The sequence below is a fragment of the Osmerus eperlanus genome, chromosome 1, assembly GCF_963692335.1.
Source record: "Osmerus eperlanus chromosome 1, fOsmEpe2.1, whole genome shotgun sequence".
Lineage (NCBI taxonomy): Eukaryota > Metazoa > Chordata > Actinopteri > Osmeriformes > Osmeridae > Osmerus > Osmerus eperlanus.
Genome location: NC_085018.1, coordinates 9078713 through 9106245, shown reverse-complemented (window position 1 = coordinate 9106245; position 27533 = coordinate 9078713). Strand labels below are relative to the sequence as shown.

At 44.3% G+C, this 27533-nt stretch overlaps 1 protein-coding gene across 13 annotated transcripts in view; it reads left to right on the top strand.

Annotated features, from left to right (window-relative positions):
• The window catches only part of celf4 (CUGBP, Elav-like family member 4), a 68786-nt gene that overhangs the window by 13580 nt on the left and 27673 nt on the right, over positions 1-27533 (top strand). For all 13 annotated transcript variants that reach the window (XM_062457914.1, XM_062457862.1, XM_062457834.1 and 10 more), the window contains exon 2: positions 9156-9238. In XM_062457914.1, coding sequence (XP_062313898.1) covers positions 9156-9238 — 83 coding nt within the window. The remainder of the gene's footprint in view (positions 1-9155; positions 9239-27533) is intronic.

Sequence of the window (27533 nt, the reverse complement as noted above, 5' to 3'; positions counted from 1 at the left end):
TTTATAAATACCACAGGGTCGCTGCTGGCAACGCAGTCTAATTTTGGATCGTGGTCACCACCAATTTAAGGCCTAAGACCAAAGTCCATGTTTTCTCCTGTCTCAAGACTAGGAGTGCTGATGAAGGCAGTTGTTATGCAAAGTTATTATGGAGGACATTATCCCAGATCAGCACTCAGGGTTATGCAATTAGAGTACCTGAGCCCAGTAAATAAATAAATAACTTGTCAGCAAAACACATCATTAATAAACAAATGTATATCTTTTTTGCATTGTGTAGCTTCCTGAAATATGGAGAGCAAAAGGTCTAGATTGCATGTAATTGCAAGCACCTGACATCTGGTCAGTATTTCAGTAGTCGGGCCAATCCCTTTCCTAAACAATCCATTCCATCCCTGACTAATGTGCCTCCAATATGAAATGTAAAAAACTGCGATTCCAATCAGCATTTCAATGTCCCAATTTGTCCAAGAGGGAGCTTGTCTTTTTAAGCAAGCCGGATAAAACCTGCCAGCCGAGCAGGCTAAATATGAATAATTATTTGTATCTCGAAAAGCTGATAAAAAGACTTTGAAAATCGTATGCATTTGCCGAAGGGTTCATTAGTTCGACAACAACAAAAAAGTCCCATCCACTGCCAAGGAGGAAAACCCAGGTACCTGCAAAAGCAATTAAAAAATAAGCCGATCCGCCTTTACTGTGGCCCATACCGCTTCCCCCTTTCAAGATTAGAGGCCGTTTAATGCACTAATGCTAATATGCTAATGCCCTAATATTATGTTAGCGCATTACTACTTGTTTTAAGACATGGCTGGCTGCTGTTTTGTTGATCTTGCGCATTGACACTTGCGGAAGCGGATAACCAGTGTTTACTTTGTGTATGGAAATTCCTGCCTGCCTTTCACGTGCCCTTCCTATGGCAATAGGCGGCCCTTGTTAGTCTTGCAAACATCTTAATTGCGTTAAATGGAGGAAAAAAAAGGGGAGATTAAAAGCCATTAACGAGTGTTGCGTGGGGGGAAGGCAATTCCCGGGATGGTGCTTTTGTTCACTTTGGCAAAACAGGGGAGAGAGGCGGCTTCACCTTGAAACTGAAAGCCCACCAGAAACAGGGTCATCGTGCCTCCACCAAAAAGAGCATGCCTCTCTCTCTCACTTTCTGTCTGGCTCTATCTCGGTAGAGCACACACACACTCACACTCAAACACACACTCACACTCAAACACATACTCACACACACGCACTCACTCACTCACTCACATACACACACAGCTTTTTGCCTCTTTTTGTTATCGCCACTCTCTCCATCCCTCTCCATCTCTCTTTGTCTGTCCCTCGTTTCTCATTGGCTCTTCCCCTGTCTGTCCCTCTTTTCCCATCTGCGAGCTCGGTTTCTCTCAATCTTGCTCTTTGTTTTTTCCACTTCTTTCTTTCTCTCTCGCTCTGCCTTTCTTTCTCTGTCTCTCTCTGTCTGTCTGAGCGGCAGATAAGCTCACCAGGGGAGACTTTAGAGGACTCTCCATCTGTGTATAAATAGCTTAGGATGAATTATTGAGGGACCTGGGGTGGCTAATAATCCCGCAGGACCCATCTGACAATGACACGGAAGATGGAGGGAAAACAATTACGCAGGGTTTCTCCTCCGGAGGAATTAGATGTGTGTGTGGGGGGGTGGGAGGGTTGTGGTCTGGGAGAGGGTGAGGGGATGGTAGCAGGAGCCACCTGCGGGAACACCTCACGGGGCCCAACATCTTGGCTAATAAAGCCAATTAAACTCTCTCGGAAATCGCCCGCCCCCCCCCCCCCTCCTCCCCTCTTCCTGCCTCCAGGACGACGCAAACAGGAAGCGTGATGATTCATGTCAAACCTCCCCTCCCCCTTCACCCTTCAATGTCCACCCGACGTCCCGTCTCCCCCTCCCGCCTTCGGCCCGGGCTCGTGTGCTGTGGGCGCAGGACGACGGGATAGGACAGGGCGCGTCGTCTCAACCGTCCGCCAAGGCAAGATAATAGGAGGACGAGAGGGAGGACGAGGGGAGGACAAGGGAGGGGAGGAGAGACGCCGAGAAGAATATTAATGGAGGAAGGGTGGGGGGGTTGTGTTTACCCCTAGGAGGGGGAGTAGGAGGGAAAGACAGTCCCCATGTTGTGATCCACTGCACAGCTCTCAAGAGGGTCAGCTGGATTCTCGAAATGTTCTTTTCTTTTGTTCAGTACAATGGACAGTCCAACCCTGTGAGAAGTTTTTGAAAGTAATACAGAACTCTCTTGAGCGAGGGAGATTGTTTTCTGCAGCATACCGAACCCTTTTTCAATTAAGACAGAACCTTTTAAGTTTCCATACTGTGCCATGTACAGGGTTGAATAGAGACAAAGTCTCTAAAACTGGGGGGGGGGGGAGTTTTCTTTTGCTTATTTGTGAAACGTTTTTAAGAACTTTTTAAGAATCCTGTTTGGTTCATGTGGAACCATATCATCAATAGATTCTAGCTAGAACCATTTTACTAAAACAAAAAAAGGTAAAGTATTTTTTCTGTCTCCAACAGGGACAACTTGTCTGAAGTAATATAGTACGTTTGAAGTCATCTTTTTTATGCCCCTCAGGAAGTGATGTGACGTCAACATACTGGCCACCAATTTTGACCCAACAAAAGGCTTTGAGGGGGGAAAAGTCTGACACAGCAACATTTCAAGACTTCTGACTTCTGACCTAACACATTTCCCAATGTGAATGGTCTCTTTAGAAAGAAATATGTTGCGTATTGTTTCTGCTAACAGTACATCTGCAGCACGTGTGAACTGTAACGAGTGTGTGTTTAAGAGGCCAGGTTTATGCTTCAGTGTAATTGCAACATCGCACATGTGCCACTGTGTGTGTGTGTGTACTGTCCCTAACACCCTGGGGTATGTGTGTGTGTGTGGGGGGGGGGGGGGGGGGGGGGGCGCGTCGACACTGTCCTAATGATGCATTTTCTACTCCATTGATTCAGTGGCTCTGCTCTCCAGTAAATCCTTCACATGCAACACATTAGAGCCGGCCCTTTTTCCTCCTCCGCCTATCGATTAGCACAGCATAAGAGTTGGGCACTCTGGGAAGCTCAAGGGAGAGATGGGGACTTGTTATCTGGAGGGACTTACTGTACCGACACAGTGTAATGCCGTTTCAAGGTCCTTCCTCTCCTTCTCTCTCTCCACTCTTTTCCTCCTCTCAACATACAAGAGTAAGGTGGGCTGGCCTTTGTGTCTTGCCTATTGTTTTCTTTCATCTGCTGTCTGAAAAGCACAAGTCGTCTGCACCGATATGCTTGGAGAGTGAGTTTTTCTGCGAGCTTACTGGCTTGGGTAGCCTTGTTTTATCTTTGTATTTTACCACATGATTATGGAGACCCCACCCCCCACACAGGCACAACAAAGGCACACATTACTTCACTGAGTTTTGCCCGCTTTCTTTCACACTCCTTGAACACTGCACTGTTTTTAGCACAAGACGAAGGGGCCGGTCGGCTGCCCCTTTACCTTGAAATTGGGCTCAGGTGTGTGCTTTTCTTACGTGAACAGACATAATCTTCCATTTCTTTGTTTTTGTTCCCCCTCTATCCGTCTCTCATGTTTTCCCCTCTCCATCTCTCTTGTTCTCCCCCTTCCCTCCATCTCCCTCTGTGCTTTCTTTTCAAGGGTCTTCTATTTCACCTCGAGCGAGGACTCAGGGAGCCGTACAGTAGCCTATAGGGGGTCTGGGTGCCTGTAATATGCTTTATTATATATGCATCCACCATCTCTTTTATAATATCATCCCTCAGTTCCTTCTTACACGGCTGGAATAAAATCACACTCAAGACGAGCATTCATTAGTCCCTGAAACAGCTCCTGAATTTTTAAGGCCTGTTACACAGGGAGGAAAAAAACGTTCTGCCGTAGTCTCGGAACAGTAATTGAAGTTTTTTTTTCTTTCATCGTGCCTACTGTACTGTTCTCTGAGCTCATATTGCAGGCTTCAAAGTGCTTTTTTATTTAATCAGGGGTTTACTGCTTCCAATTAACCATTTTAAGATGATACAGGGGAGAAGGTAGGAGAAATTCTGGAGACCTTGAAAGTGTCCCCTAAAATAACCTCCTTCCCTCACTCCCAACCTTCCTTCCTTCCTTTCCTTGGGTGAAGGCTGTTTATCCTTTATCCTTACTGTCTGAGTTCTTATTTGAAAAGGCAAGACGGCTGGGATCATAGCGACAAATCGTGTTCAGTTTAAGTCACTGTGGACTGAAAGGTAAATGGGACCCTATGGTGGTGCACCACAAGTCATATAAAAGCTTGATTTAGCCATTATTTGACAACCAGACCAATGTTCCTGATTTAATCGAATAATTTGGAGTAATGTTAGCTAGAAATTTGCAACCGTAGGCTTTCCAGAACGTCTGTTTCTTTTCAGTGATGATTCAGACGAGGGTGTTTTTGCTTCTTCGTGTGGCTTTGGTTCCTCGTTTTCTGTTTTACGCAATATTTGCCATCAAAGAGTCATAACGTCACAGCTGTTGCCATCGGAGATGATATGTGGAGGGCCATTTTAGGTGTCACATCCTTTCAACCGATTAAAGTCACAATACCTCCATGGTTTGACAATAATCTTTTTGAATTATTTTTACTTTACTATTTTCCATTTCCCTAAGTGTTCTTCCTTAGAAATATTCAGTATCCAAACAATAAAATATTTAGCAATTATTAGTGGAGAATATAAATATATTAAATAAAAGCAGCAGCACTGTCACTCAAATACTGTTAAGTAGAATAGTTTATCATCTCTTTCTTCATGCTCCACAAGTATAATAAAAATGTCAAGGCTTTAACACATTTCTTTTCACAAACATACCTGAAATTTTCCTTTTATCGGGTTAAAAGGGATTCTTTTAAGCCTGAACGATCCAAAAATCCAGTCAGGTTTTCCATGTTTTAAGGTCAATCTTTAAAATGAAAAACATTGTCTGTGTATCGAACGAAGGCTGTCCTTGGTCATACCTTTCAGGTACAGATAAATGCTAACAAAGAAGAGAGGTGAGAAACATCGATCTCTATGGACTAACTGATTTTGGACAGCCTTATACAAAGTTTGGTAAAGGTAAAGTTTCCCAAGGAAGAGTTCTAAGTACTCAAAAGTGTAGCTTATAGGTTTCCCCCTGTGAATAGATACAAAGTTTTAACTCCATTTAACTTTTGGAGGGGCTCTCCATAGAATGTTCTGAAATATTCAAAAAGGGATCACTGGGAGCTTTTCTTCCCTTAATGCTTTTTATTTCCAGTTTTTATGATCTTTGAATAAGATGGAAGAAACAATAATTAGGACCTATGAGGTTTTCTCTCACAATGTTTCATTGTATGAGCCCCTTATGCAAACTCGTTCTGCTAGCCTTGAATGGTTCTAGCAAATTGGACAGTGATATAACAAATGCAGTTGTGACTAGGAGAATTTACTTGACATAGGATGACTTTAGTAATTATTGTGATTCAGGTTGTGAACCTGTAGAACTCAAACACTGAGTTGATGGTTTTAGGAGCCAAAAAGTGTCTGATGTTTTTAGCACTCTTCCCGTCATGCTAACACATAATGGTTTATGATCATGATTATTAGTTATAATGATTGTTCCATTATGTGGAATCAATCCTTGCAGCTGTGTTTGGCATCTGTTATGGTTATAATTATTACACATAAAGTGGACTTCATGACGAAACGATGTTGGATTGATGCCTTTGCTTTGACAAGTTGCCATCGCTTTTGTCCTTTTGACCAGCTAAGTAACCAAAATGTATTGCTAAAAATGGAGGTGACGAAAATGAATGTGAATTCAAAAATCGAGGGGGAAAAGGGGATGAGAACTGAAAAATGGATTGACACTTAACGTTTACTGGAAGCAATTTTTGTTACTTCTGCCCCTTTGTCGTTCATAGCATGTTATTGTTGGCCTCTTATGCAGTACATGTTGGGCCATGAGGGCACACACAGACACAGGTTGTGTTCTTAAGGATTCTCATACTACCTCAAAGTTGGAAAAAAGGTGATTGGAAATTGATTTATTTTCCTTTCAAGAAGTTCTTAGTGGTCTATTAGGTGGTTTCATTTCTGTTGAGAGCACTAGCACATTGTCTCCATTCAGTGTCGTCTCTTACAGCTATCTTCAATGAGGCACAATGATCATCAGCATCAGAAAGTGAAGTGGGTCTTCTCTACTCACCCCTCCCTCAGTCCTCGCTGTCTCTTCTCGTCTCTTCTCGTCCCTTGTTACTTTCTCTCACCCTCTCTCTGCCCCTCGCTCTCCTTTTCTCCCTCCCTCCCTCTCTTTCCATCTTTCTCTATCTCTGCCTCTCTTCTCGGTGGGTGTGTGTCCCTTTAGGGTGTCTGCAGTCATTGTGATAAGAGACGAGTGTAGGACACAGGGGGATGGTGTTCACAGAAGCTAGGTGATCTTATCTGCGTTTCCTCTCTCTCCTCCTCCTCCTCCTGCTGCTCCTCCTCCCTCTATCGCACTCCCTTCCTCGCCCGGCCTCCTTCTTCTCTGTGCTACCTCGTCCTCCTCCACCCCCGCTTTCTTTTGCTCCTTTGCTCTTGCCCTTATCTCCTCTCTCTCTCTCTCTCTCTCTCTCACTTTCTTTCTCTCTGTCGCTCTCTCTCGATCACTTTCTTTCTCCAACCTCTCTGTGCCACTGTTGATTTAAAATTGAAGCAATTGGAAAGTAAATTGGCAACATTGACAGCAGAAACAACAGCTTATCGACTGTTCCTGAACCAATATGTGTTTTAGTCAGATGCTGGCGACAGCCCGATTCTGCGAGAGCAGAGCAATGGAAGTAGCGATGAATCAGATGATTTTTGTGTGTGTGTTAGCGTGTGCGCGCGCTTACATACACAACAAGTGCACGTCCCTGTCAACGTTTTTGCGCATGAAGCGGTGCCTGCGTGTGTGCGAGTGCGTTCGTGTGTGTGTGTGTCTCTCTCTGCCCTGCACACATGTCCCGTGGGAGATGCTGGCATGTTCCGGAACACGACAAGCCCCTCGCAGGAGGTAGCCAAGCTGTCAACGTCGAGCCCTCACTCCGGCTAATGAGAGGAGCGTTAATTAAAAACACCAACAGGAGCTCCCCAGTGTCCCACTATCAGGCCGGCCCTGGGTTAAAGACACAGAGGCACAGAGGAGAAAGGCAAAGCCTGCGAGGCAGGATAGGTGTACCTAATGTACATACATGTTGCTCAAGTCAAACCGCCATGCCCAGTTAGGCAAACAGCCTCTAGACTGTAGTCGGTTATTCTGTGGACTGCTGAAGGGTTTAGGTCCAGTTCTGTTTGTTACCTTCTCAAGGGATCTTTTCAAAGGTATTATCAAACTTGTTTTAGTAGTTTTTTATGCCGTGAATTTGGTCAGGAAACTGTATTTGGTTAGGTTTAGTCTGTTTGGGGAAACAACTTGGGAGTTTAATATAGAATGAGCTTGACTTATTTATAAGACCGTGGTTATTTTCTGAGACTGGAACACTAGGAAACAGGTTGCGGAGAAAAAGAGCCCAATGTTAGTCCCAACGTCTGTGTAAGAAACTATATTGATGTCTGTGAACCCTATCTTACCTTACAATGTTTTATGGTCTCATTCCCAAAACAGTTAAGTCCATTTGTTTTCAATAAATATAAGTATTTCTTTGTGTTCCGCTTGTTTTTGTCTTTTTCTTCTAAGCAGGCTTAGAACATTTTGTTGACATGTACATCACTTTAAATGGATCCCAAGGCCCAAGTGCCACAGTAACACATGGACTAATCCTGAATGAATATTCACAACAGTCTCCACAGCGCTTTAATGCTAACTCAATATTTAAATCTTTCAAATGCTCTTAAGATCTCTGGTTATATTTGAGGTAGGCCCCAGACCCATTTATAGTTGTTTATTGCATTTATTGATGAGATGCTAAGCTTCAGCCTGGCAAACTACCCAAATACTGCAGCACAACTGCACTAACAAATGGCAAGTCATCGGGATTTCATTTCATACAGTATTTTATTTATCCAGATCTACATTGAGCCAACTTCCCATCAGCTACGCAGTCACTTTTACAGTGTAGACTGTATACGTTTGTTTTACTCACTTAGTGGTAGTGCGCTGTGTGGTGCTACAATTGGTGTTCAGCACTATGGACATGCACAAGTGATTTCGATTATATTCGCATATGAACAGTTTAAGTGGATTAATCAAACTGAAACATGTACGTTGTCTTCACTCACTCACGTCTGGGAAAACGTGGGTTATGGGTAGCCATGGATTGGAGAGCAAGAGAGAGAGAGAGTGAGAGAGCGAGAGAGAGAGAAAGAAAAAGCGATCGAGAGACAGGGAGGGAGGGAGGCCAGGAAGACGGCTGTCAGGGAAAATGTCTGACTTGTCACAGCAAACTGAGGATGGCGATGGACGAGTGGATATGTGTTACGAGACTGTCAGGGAGGAAGCTCCATCAGATTTGACGTGTTTTGGGTAAGGAGGCCCCCGCACGTTCACAAATCAGTGTCACCTGGTTTCTCGTTGGGTATACATGGGCACCGGCAATGACGGTGTGAACAGGGGGGGGGGGGGGGGGGGGAGGAAGCTTTGCACATGGGTTGTGTGAGGGCGAAGCAAAAGGTTGATGTTTTACAGTTTTTTTAAGATTCACAAGCACACATTTGCTCTCCTTTTCAGTCTCTCTCTCATTCTCTCTCTCTCTCTCTCTCTCTCTCTCTCTCTCTCTCTCTCTCTCTCTCTCTCTCTCTCTCTCTCTCTCTCTCTCATTATCTCTCTCTGTCTCTGTCTCTCTCTCATTCTCTCTCTCTCCCTCTCTCTCTCTTTCTCTCCCTCTCTCTCTCTCACACACACACACAGGCACACTCCCAGAGTGGCCATGTAGGCAGCGTTTCAGAGTTATGGCTGCAGGCTGGCTGTGTGTTTGTGTGTTTGCGCGTGCACACATCTTACCCCCGGGACCACTCTGTGTGTGTGTGTGTGTGTGTGTGTTGTTTTTGGCTCTTCCCCCTGATGGTTTTGAGTGGGTTTACTCCTCCCACTGCTGTCTCCCCTATCTGCACCCAGACTTCTAATGTCATTATCTCTGTCTCTCCCTCTTCCTCCCTCCTGTTGTCTCCCTCTCTTCGCTAGGCTGTGCCTTCCTCACCTATTGTGCCAGAGAGTCGGCCCTGAAAGCTCAGAACGCCCTTCACGAGCAGAAGACACTGCCAGGGGTGAGTGCTCACACTCTTACAGATCACCCTTCTCATACTGTGTGCATACATGACAAACTGCACACACACCCATGCACACACACACACACACACACATACACACAGGGATACAAATACACAGGGGTGCATAAATATTTTCTTTTACCCACAAGCAGGCCACGTACGTCATCATTTTTCACTTACTTGACATGAATTGTGTACAACCCCCGCACATGTACACACACCGCCCCCCCCCCCACCTTCCCCTTTTACTTCCACTTTTTGCTCCTCCCCACCCCCCACTCCCTTTACTCCCACTCCCTCCCCCCCCCCTTTTCATTCTCCCTCTGACAGTCACACAAACCCACAGGGAGAAACCGCACAACATCACATCAAAGCTGGCCTATTTATAGTTCTTCTATCTCTGTCTGTGTGTGTGTGTTTGCCTGTGTGAAGCTGAGTGCATGTGTGTGGGCGGGTGCATGCATGCATCCTTGTACTGATGCTCTAGCACATGCCATTGCTGACAGCCTACCTGCACGTCGCTGATATATGTCATGGGCAACACACTACGTCCATGCATGTATGCGGCATATCCACACACACAGTTTCACTCATTCCGAATAGCACATCCATCCTTTTTCCTCATTCAACATGACGAGGTCACAAGACCTTTAAACATTGTTTTAGCTGTGTGTGTGTGTGTGTTTATTTGCTGGAGTTTTGATGTGTCTCTGTCAGGGCTTGCTCTGTTCGGTCTGTTCGTTTTAATGACGCCTCCAGGGAGGCTGACAGTCGCCGTGTTGAGCTGAAAGCCTTTGATGTGAGTGATTATGACATCACAGACGTGCAGCGGGGGAGAGCGGAGGAGTGTGGAATGGTGGTCTTGCCTCCTTCCAACCCCCCCTGCCCCCCCCCTACGCCCCCCTCCATCCTTTTTATACTTCCGACTTAGTAGAATGACGTGGCCAGCCAGATAAAGAGATTAGAAACCAAAACGAGAGTGCTGCAAATTCACGTTCACAGGGAATGTGCTACTGTAGTCGTGAGACTTGCTCTTCAAAAAACTACGCAAGAACGCAGTTTTATAAATGTAAAGGCTGCCGTCCATACGTGTAAAAAAAAAATATTTTGTGCGCCGATGCAAACGGCCCTTGAGCCATTACCATTGTAGCAGCAAGGCACCCGTAACTAATGAATTCACAGGAAGTCACTACCCTTCGCCATAGTTTAACTAGCAATGCTAATTAGCTGCCTTGATGGCGGTATAGTGGAATCCTTTTTGATTAACGTCCAGGGGATTTTACTTAACAAACTTTGAGCGTTAAGTAGAGAAAAGAGAGGAACAGTTCCATAATTCGACAACACGGACCTAGATGCTCAACAAAGCCTGAGGCAGGAAAGATACAGTATGGGGTGTGAGTGTTAGGGGGGGGTGTGTGTGTCGGGGGGGGGGGAGAGGGGAGGGGTTCTGAACGCTATTAGAGGTGAAACGGGGGAAAAGGCGAACAAATGAGTTCATTAGGGAGGGTAAGGGGGACTTGGCGCCAAAGACGAGAAATGCAGGGGGACGCGTTATTTGCAGCGTAAGGTGCGCCCCTCCTCTGTTCCCATCCCTCTCCTTCATCTATCCTGGCCTCGTCCAACACCGCCCCTGCCCCCTATCCCCCCTATCCCCCCCAGCCCCTAACCAACCCAACCCTCACAAGAAACTCACAAAGGTTCTTTCCACTCCACTAGGAATGGCATCGGGCATTTCTTATACTTCTTCTTCAACCCCCGCCCCCCCCCCCCTTTTCTCTGTCTCTCTTTCTCTCTCGCTCAAAAGTTTTAGAGCAATCAGGGCTCCTTCAATTGGTGCTCAGGTGACTGCACACTTGGGGGGTGGGGGGGGGGGGGTGGCCTTGTTGAATGAGGGTGTTTTTTTTGTTGTTTTTTTTTACTGAGCTAAAAGCCACGGAGGTGTTGGCATACAAAAAAGTGCAAATTAAGGATGCCGGTGAGAAATGATGTGTTAATGTGAATGCCAAAATATAGTTAAAAGCTTATATACGTATATACGTCTAAAGTGTTCTGGAGAATTAATGGGTAATTGGTGGCTGTGGGCGTGATAAGGAGTTGTTGCTTTTTTTGTCATTTCAAGTGTAGCTAGAGCTCACCCTTGAGTCTTGAGTCAACCTTCACAGAAGGGCCAGGGTTCTTTACAAAGCTCCCACTTAGTAGAAAACGAACTTAGCCAGAGGTCAAGACAATGGCAGATATAGACATTATAGTTGTGCTTTATTTTATTCATCTGGTGTGTCTATTAAGGGGATTCATCTTGGGGTAGATTAGGGCAGGGGGAGGGGGGGGGGGGCATTTTCCCGGGCACTGGCCACTGGACGCCATATTTTATGATCCCTTCTCCAGTTTCAGACTCTCACAACCAGCATGATGCATCAAAAAGGTTCTATTGATTCTAGCAGAGGGCCTTCCTAGCAGGAGGAGGGGGGAGTAGTTGGCTGGGGAAGGGGGGGTGTTGCCTGTACTCTGTGTATGTGTACACACACAAGGTCTCGCTCAGCGTCATCAACACACACACACACACACAACACCCATATACTGGCAATACACACCAAGCCGTGAGTACTCGCATACAGTCAACCGCAGGGAGGGAAATGTATGACAGCATTTGAACCCAGACATGAAAATAAAGCCGTACCAGCTTATTCATAAATAGATATCAGGCACACAGACGGACATAGAAATACACCCAAGACACACACGGCGACAGGAACACACACAAAAAAAAAAACATATAACATTTCTCCAACCAATGCATTTCTTCCCACTTTCAACAAACTGACTAACAAACCTTTTCTCATATCTCACATAAACTGTAAAGGAACAGTTATATTATACACTCCAGCCTCACCACATTGCATAAACAGCATACAACTCTCTCTCTCACACACACACACATTCAGAAGTACAGCAGATCGACTCACAATGTAATAGCACAAACCGCGGGCCAGATGAGAAAATATAGAGCCTTGTGAATCGATGCATCATATCAGAGTGCATTCACACACCGGCTTACGTGCACACACCGACACACACACACACACCGACACACACACACACACACAACACACACACACAACACACACATATACAAACACAGCCATCTCTGTCAACCCGGTTCAGCCCAGGGACAAACAACCACTAGGAAAGCAGAAAGTAGATTATGGAAAAAAGAGAAAGAGATATAAGTGAAGGTGGGAGGGCAGAGAGGAAGATAAATTAGAAGGTAAAGGTCATCATCCTCACTGATTTGTGTCCATCTCTTTTCGTTTATTTATTTTTTGCCTCCGGAAAGAGATAACGCCTCGGTCCAGAAATCCATGGCATTGATTGGGAACCACGACCCACTTTCATGACAGCTTTTCTCAATAAGTCGTCTCATTGGTCAATAACTGCCTGGCTCTTCAGATGAGGTGGGGTTTGGGTCTTGTGAGTGGGAGTCTATAGGGCATAGACTCGGTTAAGGGTAGGTAGAGAGAGCACATTGCGTTGTACATGAAGTCGGTATGGTTTCTGTCACTAGCTGTTGTGTTGAGGTCAGACGAAGACCTCATAGATATTCCACTGCTGTCAGAGGACACAAATGAACCCAATGGGTGGTCCATCCAGTCCAGACATGTATCGGCATTGGACTGCATTACTTACTGGACTTAGGTAGTCAAGGTTTTCCTTACGGTAGGTATGCACCTCAGTGTCAGCTGTCATATCCATGTCACGCGTGCCTACAGGCCTACCCTACGCTAGAAAGACACACCAAGAAGCAAACAACACACAGTTTGGAAAAGCCAGCCTCATATTCCTGTATCTCCTCACCTTCAACATAGGGAAGATGCTAGCAGAATATGTAACACGGTCATTCCAATTTCCTTAGTTTGCCATATCATGTAATACATTTTATAAGGGGTGGGGAAGGAGGGGGAGGTCAGAGGAAGAATCGTATTCATGGTCTGGCAACAGCTGGGCAGCGTCCGTCAGGCGGACGTGATAATGACAACGCGGCCAGCGCAGGCGGAATGGTGGGCCACGGCCCGGGCAGCTTTTAATAATTGATGGCGGCCGAGGTCCCGGATTGGGCAGTAATTGCATTACAGGTCACTTCTCAATAGCAGTTTGTGAAAGTTGTGGTGATGTGTGCCGGGTGGGCGATCAATAGGCGCTGTCCAGGGATGCGGACTGCATGCTCTCTCTCTCTCTCTCTCTCTCTCTCTCTCTCTCTCTCTCTCTCTCTCTCTCTCTCTCTCTCTCTCTCTCTCTCTCTCTCTCTCTCTCTCTCTCTCTCTCTCTCTCTCTCTCTCTCTCTCTCTCTCTCTCTCTCTCTCACTGTCTCTCTCTCTCTCGCTCAGGGTGTGCAGGCAGGAGAAACTGTATCTTTTTTTAGGTCCCGGTGCAGGCAGCAGTGATGTTGTTTTTCCACCGTTTCCCAGTCATGCACGGATATTCTTTATTGGTGTTTGTATTATTCAAGCTACACTGTATGAAAAGGGATGAACCTAACACCGATGACTGCTTCTACTGACTGACACAGTCGTTAGAAGCAGCTTCTTGGATTTTATTCTGAAACCTTTTTTTTCCCAAACCTGACAAACCTCTGTAAATGCAAGATCAAAATGGTGTACTTTAGGGCTATGAGGGCAGGTGGAAAGAAATGTCAAATATTAAGTGTGATATCATTGCATTCTTCACATTCATTTTTTCATGATTGGAATGGCAAGTGCCGCTATCTGTTTCAGCTCCACTGTTCTGGCGATGTGACGGCCAGTGCCTTGGCTCTGCAAGTTGTGCTCTACCAGCAGCTAGTTCCAATCCTGCCTGTCAGAATACTGAAGTAAATAGGCTAGCAAGAAAAGGACAATGCAATGAAGTAGGTGGCGATTCCTTTTCAACACAGTACAATAGATCCTAGAGTGTAGTTTAGCTTCCTCCCACACCGGGATGCAAACTCGGGCACTACTACCGCAACTACACCCTCTGCAAACACCAGGTGTAAACCAGCTAAGCCACTGAAAAGCTAGCTATTTGATGGCGTGGGTGGGTGGGGAGGGATTTATACTGAGGAGTGACTGTAACCAATTCAACTCAGTTACACTCACCCCCCTAAACTCAGTCCTACACACCACAGCGACCCCAGCTGGTTGAGCTGTGCTCAGCTGTGTGATCCGGGTCACGGCAACACTGTCACAGGGGTTGTCACGGCGCCCATCAGAATTGCTTCCTCCTGAGCTCTCCCACACCGCAACGTGAACTCCAGCACCCTCCTAAAAGCTAGCTCGGGGTGTGTGGGTGGGCGTTTTTTATCACTTACACTTGCAAAGCATTAGTAAGAGGGTAGCTTGTCAACAGCAGCTTTCAGTCCAACATTATCAGCAAATGGTAAATCCAGACTTGTAAATATCATACAGACTGCTAAACTGGTGTGATACAATAAGTTTACTATCACAATTGATAAGACACACACTATATTGAGGGGTAGTATCTACCAAGGGAAATGAAGGAATCCTGACCCTAACTCAGTTTTCCATTTCACCCTGGTGTGTGCCCCAATTCCACGTCTCCCATGGGGAAAATACACGGTAATAGGTGGTTTACTTTCCACTCCCGAGGGTGAAAAAGGACAATCAAATGTTTTTTATCTGAATTTGTACTGCTGGCCATTTCTCTTTGGTTCCGCACTCTCTCTGAATTTTTTTGCCTGTTCTCAAGTGAACGCCTATCTTTTTTCCTATTGCCTAGACCCATAGTTAATTTCACTCTCTTCTCTTCTCTCTTTTTGTCACACAAACTATCGCTGTGTCATCCTTCTGCATTGGGCCTCCTCTCTCTCTCCCTTTCTCTCTGAGCATGTCTACCTCTCTCTTTCTGGCTGTCCCTCCCTCTCCTTTTTCTCTCACATTGTCTCAGCATTGGCAGAGAGGAGAGTGGAGGAGACAGTAGATTTTGCATGCTCTACATACATCCAGTGCTTGTGTCGGTGTGTGTGTGTGTGTTGGTGCCATCGAGAGATGCAGGAAAGTGAAGGGGCCAGAGATGGTCCCATTTTGATTTGATTAAGGCTTGTGTGTGTGTGTGTGCACATGGGTGCGTTACAGTTTAGTCAGGCATATGTCAAATGATGTTCCCTCGCCCTTTCTCTCTCTTTTTCTCTCGTTCAATCCCTTCCCACTCTTTATAGTATTATTTTAACCGCAATGCTGTTCTCGATTCCTCTGCTTTCTGCTCAATCTGTTTGATGCAGCTCACCTACTGTATTGCATGTGCTTCGCGGGGTGTGACACTGTTGAAAAGTCACCAAGGAGGTAAATGATGATAGCCCATCCATCATAGTTTATGGACTCTCTATGCTGCTGTGGAGAGTGTCTCCGCTGTGCAGTAACTCAGAACGTTCTGTCCCTCCCTACACTCTGGCAGGGGTTGTGTGTGTTTGCGCGTGTGTGTGTGTGTCTACAAAAGAGCGGATTAAGTTTGTGTGTCTTTGGTTGTGTAAGAAAGTGTGAGTGAGTGAGTTTGTGTCAGTGTTAATTTTGGCAGCGATTTCAGATTGTTGTCTCAGTCTTGACAAAAATGCTTTTATCTTTGCTTTACTTGTTTTAGCTAATACTAGTCAACAAACATCCTTGAAGTACAGTGTTTTAATACAAAGAAAACAAGTTGTATGTCAGGCATTGTCATGTATGTGGCATTAAGTTCATGTCCATGTTTTTCTATAATTTATTGTTATGGAAAATAGGGTGACATGTATTCATCATTGTTCTTGTTGATGAAATTAATACTGGTGTGTGTGAGTCTACAGACTTTGCTCAATGTGCCTTCACTGTTTCATTGCTGGGAGCAACTACTCTATATAACAGACTTGACAGTTGTGTGTGTGTTTCTGTGTGTGCACGCATTTGTCTGTGTATTCATGAGAGAGTAATGAAAAGACAGATCTTTCTAGTAATGTTGCCTGGTGCAGCCATTCTTCCCCTTGTGTTCATGTAAGAATGCATTGCTACTGTATTTCTGGTCTTTCAGAAAGTGCTGGAACCTCATTTATTCCCTCCATATTCATCTCATCTAGCCCCCTAGCCGCCTATAATCTATACCTTTCTCTTTTATCCTGTCTCTCCCATTCTCCTGCCAGTCCCCCACCCCCACCCCTACCCCTGTCGGCAGACTCTCTCGCACTTCTCTTTTTGTCACCTTTCCACACGGAGGAACAATTGCTCTGACAGAGTTCTCTATCCACCACACTCTCAGATCCACGGGGAATCACGCTGTCTGAACCAAATGCGCCACAAACTTGTCAGAAGGCATTCGCTTTTTTCATCTCTCCCATTCCTCCTCTTCTTCTCTTTGTTTGTACTTGGTCAAATGCCATGACAAGCACTGGGCCAGGGTACCGGTATAGTCATCGTTTGGGTACATTGTTGAGACAGAATTCAGTCAAGGGGAGGGGAAACAGCCAACCATTAGTAGCAGAAGGCAGTTTAAAAAAAAAACATGGTTGGTCAAAGATGTTCGCACATTAGCAAGCCATGGATAACATGTAGAGACTCAAACATCACAAGAACGTTTAGCTATTGCTTAACTTACCTCTAATGATTCCAAACACAGGCCTGGCGAGTGAACAAACGAAACAGCTGCTTATACATTTTTAAAGATTCCAAAGATTAACTGAGTTCGCTTTTCTCAGACATTAGCATGTAGCATTGAGCAGGATTGACTGACAGGCCTTGTTAGCCTGTCAGTCTCACTTTCAAAGGATCAGATACACGCTTGTCATCATGTTGCAGGGGGTGGTAATTTTGATCTTTGCCCTCCTGTTTACGCTCCTGTTTCGCCCGCGAGACAAAAATGCTGCCTCCCCCTCCCTCAGTTACGACGCACTAAATTCTAACAAATATATTTTTTAGACGCTACACATGTTATACATCGTTGGAAAGCTACGATTCTTGTGCTTCCATTGAAATAAACCAATTCAAGATCAAGTCGCAATAGCAAGCAAAGTCAACGTCTTTTTCCGGTGAACATTCCTTCAACAATGCCAAAGAAAAAAGTTGTACTCACCCTAAGTTGTTCAAATAGGTCCAGGTGTGCAAATCATGCCATCAAAACTTGATCTGCGTAAGTCCCAAGGGTTCAAAGTATCTAACCATGTAAAGTAATTCGTCCAAATACAATGTTTTACGTTCATGAATAGCCATTATCCTTTGTTTCATTATGCAAGTTAGCCGACGGAAGAAACAACTTGTTCACATAAAAGTGTTATTTTCTCCGGTTAGCAACGGAGTATTTACAAAATGAAGGTATCAAAATGTCCGTTGAACCCTCCCCTTTTGATTGACACCTTGTTCGACCCAATAGGAGCTTCCATGCCCCGTTGACAGCCCTCTAAAGCCAACTAGGTCTGTGCGTCCTGCCCCCCCCCCCGCCCGCACCCCCCCCCCCCCCCCCCCACACTCGTTCTAAACAAATTTCTCGAACTGGCTTCGACTGGCTCTGAAATTAGCTTGTTAGCCTTGTAGCTGACAGCTAGCTGAAAATGCCAATACCTCATTTGTATGCGTCTGTGGAGCCTTCAAAATAACAGTCGATTGCGCAATATGGTTGACAGAATCAGTGTTCTTTGTGCGCCAATCCTTGGAATCAGATAAAGCACTCCAATGTGTTCATGCTTCAGTTTTTGTGTTTCAGTATTACTAATTAGGGATTTAGCTATTATATATGATAGTTCTAAGTACCACCTTTCATTAGAGATAACAATTATGAAAAATAATACCTTTTTATTTGACCTTGACCTTGGTTACAAAGGGTCATTTTGGAGTCTCCAAAAGACCCTTTTAGAAAATTCCTGGATGTACTCTTATAAAAACATGTGTCAAATATGAATATATTGTGGTATTATGTTTGACTTTTGATTTGAATTGGGTAAGGCTTCAACCTGTGGTCCAATTTAGTCTTCCAGATAATACCTACCACCTCTAGGCCTCTTCAGGCCTCTGTTTTCAAAACAAAATCTAGGCGGAAATAGAAATTTTCACTTTCCTTGTGTTCAAGCTTCTATTACTCAACACTAGAAGGACTGACAGGGGTCCTGACAACAGGGGACATAACTTCAGAGTGTCAGCTTTCAAAAGAGATCATTTACATGCATGTACTCCAAATGGTTCAAGAACAGCTTCCAATTTACTTTGGGTATGCTGTTTAGGCGTTTTCAGGCAAATTTAACAGGAACATGAAAAGGTTAACATATTTCTTCAAAAGGTATCATGCTAATGCTAATGGTACTTGGTACTAATGTTTCTTGCTGCCTATTCAGTTGAGGTAAATCAAAGATGGGAATAGATTAAAGCAACAGGGAGGTCGTGAGAGTATGCATGGCAGAGACTAAGTAGTATTTCAAACAAGACTTTCATCCATGAAAGCATAGAGAAATGAAGCAGAATACCCGGTCAATTGAGGGATGCTCGGAAAGTAAGCAAGCAGGTAAAAAATGAAGATGAGGGAGTAGAACAAGGAACAGGACTCTGCCACTCCCCCCCCACCCCCCACAATCCCCCCGCACACACTGTGAGCACACTTCTGAGGCCCCCAACATCCCCCACGTGCCCCAAAACTTTGCCAAGACATGGTACCTGCAACAGCATCCTTTATGAATGTCACACCCTATGAGAAGAAAATGATTACGTTGCAAAGAAGATGGGGCGGGGGGGGTGGAGGAGGATGGGCAGAGGGAGGAAAAATCACTTTGATGGATTTCGCCTCTCACGGGACAACCTTGTAACGTTTCTGGACAGGTACCCGCATCGGCCAGATTCTCCTGTTATTGTGATGATTTAGCCCTTTTTTTCTCACTCCCTACTCTTGTCTTCGCCAACACGATCTGGCTGCGCCGGAGCTGATACCTAATGATACAGCTCAGAGAAACTAATTACTACAAGTGATTAAGATAGGAGACTCGGGTCCCACCTCACATGGTGTCTTTTGGGGGGGCTTCCTAATTGCCTTTGCCAAATAAATGATGGCCGAGGATGCATGGACCCGGGGTTTCCTAATGGAATCTTAGCACGCGGTGGCAAAGAGCAATGACTCAGTGGCGACTGGTGCTCCGTAGACAGATGGTGTGGCCTGTTCGCGGCGAGCCGCCTGTTGTTGATCGGTGCGTTAAGGGCACCTGCGGAATTAAACAGACAAATGAATTCCCCACTGACTGAAAAATAGAATATTAGCATTTTTGGAAAGATGGCTAAGACATGAGCTAACTTTTTTTTTCTTTCATTCTAAAGGGCAAAGGATCCAGGACAGTTTGTAAGCGCGTTGTCATTTTAAAGCCGTGTTTATTTGTGATGCGGGGTTTAAAAATTGCATGGGTTAGCATTGCCTTGCAAATGGGTAGCGGGTGGAGAGCTGAACATTTTACTCTGTACTGTTTGCTAGCCCTTAGCACATGAATCCCTATGAACCATTTTGTGTTGGGCAAAACTGTTGTTCAAGCAGTTATTCACTAATACACAAGATAACACATCTTGCTGGGCAATAAGAGATTAGATGCATAAAGATCATGTTTGCTTGCACTAGACATTTTAAAAAGGCGGTAGTACCAGAAGCAGATGGCGGCTTACCACAACTACACACTACGCAGGCAGCTTCAAAGTATTCCAATGATGCATTAAAAATTGCAGAGGTTCTTAAGTATATCTTTTATTTTTTTACACAAGGATATCTGAGTAAGATGAAGCCATTTGTCTAACTGTAGCTGACATCTGAAAAAAGTGGGGCTGCTCTCCCTTGTTCCACTTTGTTATTTCACCCTAGAAGGGAAAGGTAGGAACTGGGCTGAAGGACCAGATAAGGAACTGTAGATCAAACATATTAGCTGTATGAGTTGTGGGGGGCAGGGGCATAAAGTGATGGAGGAGGAACCAACATTTTCCATAATAATGCAAGGATAACATTATTTTCGCAATGCTTATGATTACTGCAATAATTGCAAACCTTACTGGAAAAATAATCATGTTTTCTATCTTGTTTTATGTTAAATGTTTTTTTGATTTGACCACTTTGGCCCTATGTTTATTTTATGACCAAAAAAGATTTGGGTTTGTCATGTCTGTTTGTCATCTAACACAGGAGTTATAGACCATTAGGCCAAAGCTTAGGGATTAACACAGAGACCACACAGATCATCGTGGTGTTTAGGTGAGGTATTTGTATAATAATCACACGTTTAGACACACTGTGTGAGTATGTGTGTACATTTCCCTGAGCGGTGGGACCCCTGCGTGTTCTGATCTATGCATGCCCAGTGTTGTCTCTGCCCCCCCCTCTCATCCATGCTTGTTCTGTCCCTAACTTAACTCCTATGTGTGTGTGTGGTTAGAAAGTGAGTGCAGAGGACACAATAAAGACATACTTGGCCAGAGCATCTTACCCCTAATGTATCTCTCTCTCTCTTTCCTTCTCTCTCTGGGAGTTATCTATGTTATTTTTCTTCTCTTCATCTTGTTACATGATGACTTTAGGGCTCTTTTCATTAAAGTTTAAAACTACAACTCTCTCTGAAGCCAGTTGTGATGAATTAAACAGGCTCTGCTATTCTGTGCCACTCTGCTCTGTGCACTCAGTGCTCCCCGCTCTCTCTTTCTCTCTCTCTCTTTCTCTCTCTCTCTTTCTCTCTATCCCTCCTCTTATTTTTTTCTCTCTCTTTATATCCGTCTCTCTCTCTCTCACACGCTGGGGTCCTGGAACTATGCTTTTCATTCATTCGTGCAGCCTGTCTCCCACTAATGTGACAGACCATTGAGAATATCTGCCAACGTCGGTAGCAGCAGGCAAGCTGTCGGGGGTTTCAAAGGAGCCCAGATGTTGAAAATTGCAGTTGACTCTCTATGAAGATGTTCCCATTCCTTAATTAAACTTTGCAAAGTTGTTTTCATCTTTCAAAGAGTAGGTTGAATCAATGATGTGCTCACACTTTTTGTGGGTCAAAATAGTTTGCTTGGAGGTTGTATATCTTCTTTTTTGTTGTTTGTTTTTAGCATGATTCTACATCTTTAACCAAGACGTCATATTTATTCCCCCGTCTGACAAAATTCATCTCTTCAGCCGTGGTTGGGTTTTTAGATGCTGGGCTTATGTAACTTTGCTCTGTGAGCGAGGTGGGGGGGGGGGGGGGAAGCTGATAAACAAATCTCTTTGAGGCGAAGTCGCAGGCTGTATGTACAGCCACCAAGGATAAACTGGGTGCGACAGTTTAATGCCTCCCCCTGGACACTATCTCTGCAGTGTGTATGTCGACATGACATTGAGTCTCATCTCTGTTTTAGTCATCTCTCTATGTACCACAGCAATGTTGACCTTGCACTTTTGTGTGTTAAAAAATGTTTAAAAGTCATTACTTTAGACATTTTCTTTGAGACAAAGCTGCAGTCTCAGAGTTCAATGCTATTAACAATGTTTTTTGCAAAAATTGTTGATTCCTTTTAACACATTTAGTTTTTCCCAATGACTCTTTGCGCCACTTTTCCTCTCATAATTTACTTGCTTTTCCAAAGATTTTTAGTCTCGCCAGAATTGTGGTAAAACACATTTAATTATTGAGTCCCAAACTACAATATTATTTACTTAATCCTGTTTGCTTTATACTCAAGCACCTTGCTTATCAAATCAATTATATTTTCAGAATAGTTGGACAGTATTTTGTATTTACGCATAGAACATTTTTAGACTTGGCTACACCAATAAGTGACCTATTATATGGCACCAGCCATCACAAGTTGGGTTCGGAACTGAGATTCGCGTATTTTTCATTAAATGGGATCTCTGCTCACACTAGCGAGTTTGGCGTTGAAAAACGGATCCTCGAGATCCTAACTTATTGCATGTAATTAGATCTATCAGACTGAAACCAACCACTGTGTTGCCCATAATGTGCTCACAGATTAACACTTGTTAGTTGAGCAAGCTTTATTATTCAAAACATTGAATCTGGCAAATTAGCAGGCTGTTGCGTGTTAGCCCATTCCTTTGTTGGACTATAATATGTTGGTGGCTAACTGTAATTAGCAGAAAATGTTAGCTTACACCTTGAATCCTCGTGTGTATAAAGTTCACGCAGAGCACAAAAAGTATGGAACGCCGTTTTAGCCCAAATTAAATAAATAAATAGGTAAATACATAAATAAATATGGCTATGAAATAAACCCTGAAATCAAAAAAAGATGGCAATAAATATATAAATATAGCATCATACAATCTTATGCAGCTGCTTTGGTCTGAAGATAACCACGCCCCTCTTGCTTGCATGTAGGATTGGAAATAAATACAGCACAGAAATAAATGTGGTGTTCGGAAATATATGTGGCATTAGGCAATAAAAGTGTAAATAAATATGGCAATAGGAAATAAATGTCTTATGAAATAAATAAATGTCGTCTTTACAAAAACGAAATTTAGAAATAAGTACATTTATGTATTTAGGTAAATTGATTCAGCTATATAATTATACGATGCTATATTTATATATTTATTGCCATCTTTCTTTATTTAAGGGTTTATTTCATAGCCATATTTATTTATATATTTATTTACCTATTTATTTAATTAATTTTGACTAAAACGGTGTTTCATATAAAAGCAGTGAGTGCATCGTTAGTGTTTATGCTAGCTGACACGAACTGACAACACCTGCATGTTTTTAATAACATTTGCTTCATATGGTGACTATGTAAGCCGCGTACAAACATACATGGGACTTAGATGGTACTACCGTGTAATGCCACAACCCCAGTAATGTTCCAGTTGACTTTTGTATCAGACTGCATCAGTCTATCTGGGGGATTGTCAGACCTCTCTAAGTTTATTAGTGTACTGCAGCATATGCCTCACAGGGAGTAGGGAGTAGGTAAACGTGATGCTATTTTTGTTTAATAAGTAGTGTTTGACAATAACAATGTAGCATGGGTACTATGTGCAGCTTCTCCATGTGTGTTTTGCAAATAATACTGTTTCTACATCCTTTAGGGAAAGATCTGCTTATAGTGTCTGTGACATACTCTTCTAAATATACCATATTGTTTTAACTAAAATGTTGGTGCTACAGGTATTACTATGAAGTTACTGTACAAAGTTTTAAGCAGGTGCTACTGTACAGTTTGTCACCTACTACTTACCTACCTACTAATGTTTAAAGGGGGTAGATATTGATGCCTACTGCCCACTCAGACTCCATCTGTCTTCCTTGGGTTTCTCTGTGTTTTGACTCCACAGTTTCATGGGCGCGACTTTGCTATTATTTTCATATGCAGTACTATAGTAGTCCCATCCCCCCACTCTCTCTTTCTCTCTTTTGAAGACACTTTTTAATTCTCTTTTGTCTCTTCCTCTCTTATACTTTTTTTGTTCAAATTATCCTTTGCTCACCTTGCCTTACACCCCCCCCCCCATTGCTCAGTTTTCTTATGCAAACCTCCCACTATCTTACCTCCCTCGCCAAATCTTCCTCCAAAGCTTCTCTTTCTTTTTCTTCCTCTTTCTCGAAAATGCGTTCTCTATTGTTCGTATCACTTTGCTTTTCACAATCTCTCTCATTCCCATCCCCATCCCCCTCACCCTCAACTCTTTCTGTCTCTCTCTTTCCCTCTTCCGCTCTCTCTCTCTCTTGATGCATATCTCAGTGTGTTGTTCTCTCTCTCTGTCCCTCAGAGGCATGGTTAATTAAGCGTAGGGCCTGTGTGTCTGTGTCTGGCTGAGAGAGATCGAGAAAAAGAGGGAGAGAAAGAGCGAGAGATAGGAGACAGAGAGAGAGAGAGAGAACGGGAAGTCCTGGGCTATCTATGGAGGGTGCACCAGGCCAAGCTAGACTAGGCAGGACTCCTCCCCCATGGCCAGGCCTAGCCATAATTACCCTCCTCATTAGTGCGAGGGGAGAGAAGGGGAGGGAGGAGAGGGAGACAAGCAGGAGCATGGCCAGGGCCTATTAGAGTTAGAGACAGAGAGTGTGTGTGGATGTGTGTGGCGGGGGTGGGGGGGGGGGGGGGGGGGGTGGAGGGGTATTTTAGGGTGCCCTTAACAAAGTATGCGTGTGTGCTTGTGTCTGTGGCACAGGTAAATAGAAAACTCAAGCAAATGTTGACTGTACTACATGGGAAAATCATATGTAGAACATGTAAGAAATATACCATTGGGCACTCCTCTTGACACCGTATCATAGCTTATTCTAATGACATTATTTCAAGGATCGAAATCATTGCATGTTCCATTTATATATAATCGTAAAGAAATCTGCGGGTGGTAGGAGCCTGCTTTTTTCATGATGTTATGTCTTATTCCTGTGACTGTGCAAAGTTTCTCACATGAAAGAGATCTGCGCTATTAGTTGTCTTGAAATGAAGGTGGTTCTCTTTTATCGAATCAAAAAGGAGAAAAAGAAAACAGCGCCTTATTTCCCCCCCCCCCCCTTGTCTCCTGCTCTCCTTTATTAGCATGCGCTTTATTTTCTCCTGTCGTTCTTACCTCTATGTGAACACCCACCCCTTTCTCTCTATCTGTCTCTATATACTCCTTGCCATTCTGTCTTTCACTCCTGGTCTTGTTGTTCCCTCTCTCCCTGAGCCTAGTCTTTGATGTCTCCCCACCTTTTTGCAGATCTTGAAAAACATTTTCAAATGTTAAATGTACACAATATTCTGATATTCTTCAACCCGTCAAAGAAACAACAATTTTGTGAGGTTCAGATCATTCTGTTTCTTGTTTGAGGTTTACAAACTCAATGTTTTTCTTCAATTCTACAGTTCAGAGTGGGTAGGACCGTGAGCAGGTTTTGCAGAATTCGTCTTTACTTGATTCAGTTGAACTTTACTGTAATCTTTATGAACAGGTAAAACTACCTCTTGTTAAAAGTGATTACCAGAGCCCAGACATTGAACTGTTGACTGTTTTTTTTGCCAGGCCTGACACACAGAAAAGGGCCTGTGATATCTAACAGGGACAACAACTCAGACCACCAGGTATCAGGCCAAAAGTCGCACCCTTGCAGACTCATTACTTAAAGCTGCAATAAGTCACATTATAACATAAATACAAATAGAGAAACAGCTGTAGTCTTGAGCTGTAAATGACGTGCTTGACTACAGCTCAAGTGTGATGTGGTTTCACAAAATACGCCACGGAGGAAGGCAAGCCTCGTCACAGGCGATTGGCTACAACAGGATTTCTGGAACATAACTGGCTGGAAAGTAGCGGGCTTCTCCAAAATTCGAAATTGACATTGAGCTGTGTTGCTAAACAAATCTCAAAGGGCCTCATTAGCTTGCACAGCATGTTTATAAGGGACAAAGCATTTAGTATTTTACTGAAAGATCTTACCTCTTGTACCTATAAAATGGTAACTCCTTTGTTTTTACTCTGCAAGAACCTATGTCAAATTGAAAGTAGGAACAGACAATTGATAGATACATAGGAATTGTTCTGTTCAAACAAGAGATGGTTTGTTTTTTTATTCCTACATTTTGAGCCAAGGACAGTCTCCCTTGAGTGGGGCGTCACCAGTGTCCCAGAGTTTAAGGCATTGTGATTTTAATTTGAGAGATTTGGCCGGTATCAACACAATCAGAGGTCTTCCAATTTGCAAGCGTATTGGCGCCAGTTGGCGAGACGCCGTGCCAAGCCCCAATCAGGCAGACTCCTTAACCCCCCCAGAGGAGGGGTGGTGGAAGGAGAGATTGGAGGAAATTATTTGGCGTGGCACAAGGGCCCACCAGAAAGAAGGAAAAGTCCGGGTAACATCACAGCACATTAGGGACAACTGTTTTAACACCAGACGTAATGATGTACGATGGCGTCATGGGAGGGTTAGGGTTGGTTAGGGTTAGGGTTAATTCATTAAAGGGGTTGATTAAAAGGTTGTAACATGCTGTTTAATGTGTGGTCTAGTGTGCTCCTGACCTAAGCTTTTTGTGAGCAAAGGGTCATGGTACCATTACCAACCTTTGTGAAAGTATGTGACAAAGTATTGCTCTTTGACTCCCTCATGCACAACATAGCGTCAAAATGGCACTCCTCTTTCTGGCCGGGTGAGGGGTTGGCGGAGGAGGCGGGGGTGGGTTCTGTCCTGGCAGATTTCTCTCTCCCTTTTAGCTCGCCCTGATTATTTCTGTCTGTCGTGGGCGATTCTGTTTTGTTTATTTGTCGCACGCTTGGGTGCACGCTGCAAATGGGACAAAATAGCAGCAAATGTTACATGTGTTGTGTCTCCCTGGGATGGTGAGATGAAGTGCTCTGGAATGGGGGGGGGGTGGCTTGTATTTCATAGTCTTCATAATTTCTGGAGGCACTGGGTTGAGGATGGGGCAGTGAGCTAACATGGGAATGCGCTTGTATGAATCATAAGAAATCGGTGGGTTTGAGGGGGGGGGGGGGGGAGGATCAATGGTGACTCATGTTTTAGTTTTGCGTTGAGATGTTGTGAGTCTAAAGGAGACATTCAAGGGGTTTTGTCAAGAGGTGTCATTTTGAGGTGCGGATGAAGGACAGGAAATGTGCCCACTTGTAACGTTAAGTTTTATTTCGCTAACTACAAAAACAAAACAAAAACAAAGCCTTTTACAAAGGACAAAAGTGTGACCCTCACCCTCTCTCTCACACCCTCCTCTGCAATGGACCTTCTCAGGTCACAGCTTTGTACAGGCAGCTACAATGACCGTCTTCTGATCTCCAAGGCGAGCTCTTCTCAGTTAGTGTATCATAAACCACAGCCTGTCCTCTAATCACAAATTACAGCCAAGCCCCCTGTCCCAGCACTCCTGAAGGGGTGCGTGAGGAGTGGTCTGAGGATAAGAAAACTATCCCCCTGCCAAGAAGGTGCAAGCTGCTATAAGGCGCTTATAAATCGCCCCCCTTGCTGATAGGTCAAGGTTTTGATTTGGTCATGACCCAAGTTCATAAATCTGGATGATGTAGGGACCTTGGTTGAAAGGCTTGTGGATCAACTCTTGAGATGGGCGACCCCTCCCTCCCTCCTCCACTCTCCGTTCGACCCCCCCTGCGGTCCCCGCTGCAGTCTCAACTCCCATGAGCCTCAGCACGGGGCCACAGACAGAGAGAGAGAGAGAAAGAAGGCGAGGGGGTGAAACGGGCAATCGATAAATCAATATGTTTTGCGCCACTAAGCTAGGGTGAGCTCACACACGCACGCAGACACACACGTACACACACACGGACCCCTTCCAACCCCCATCGCCCACACACATACTCGGTAAAGGCACAGGACAAGAGCGGC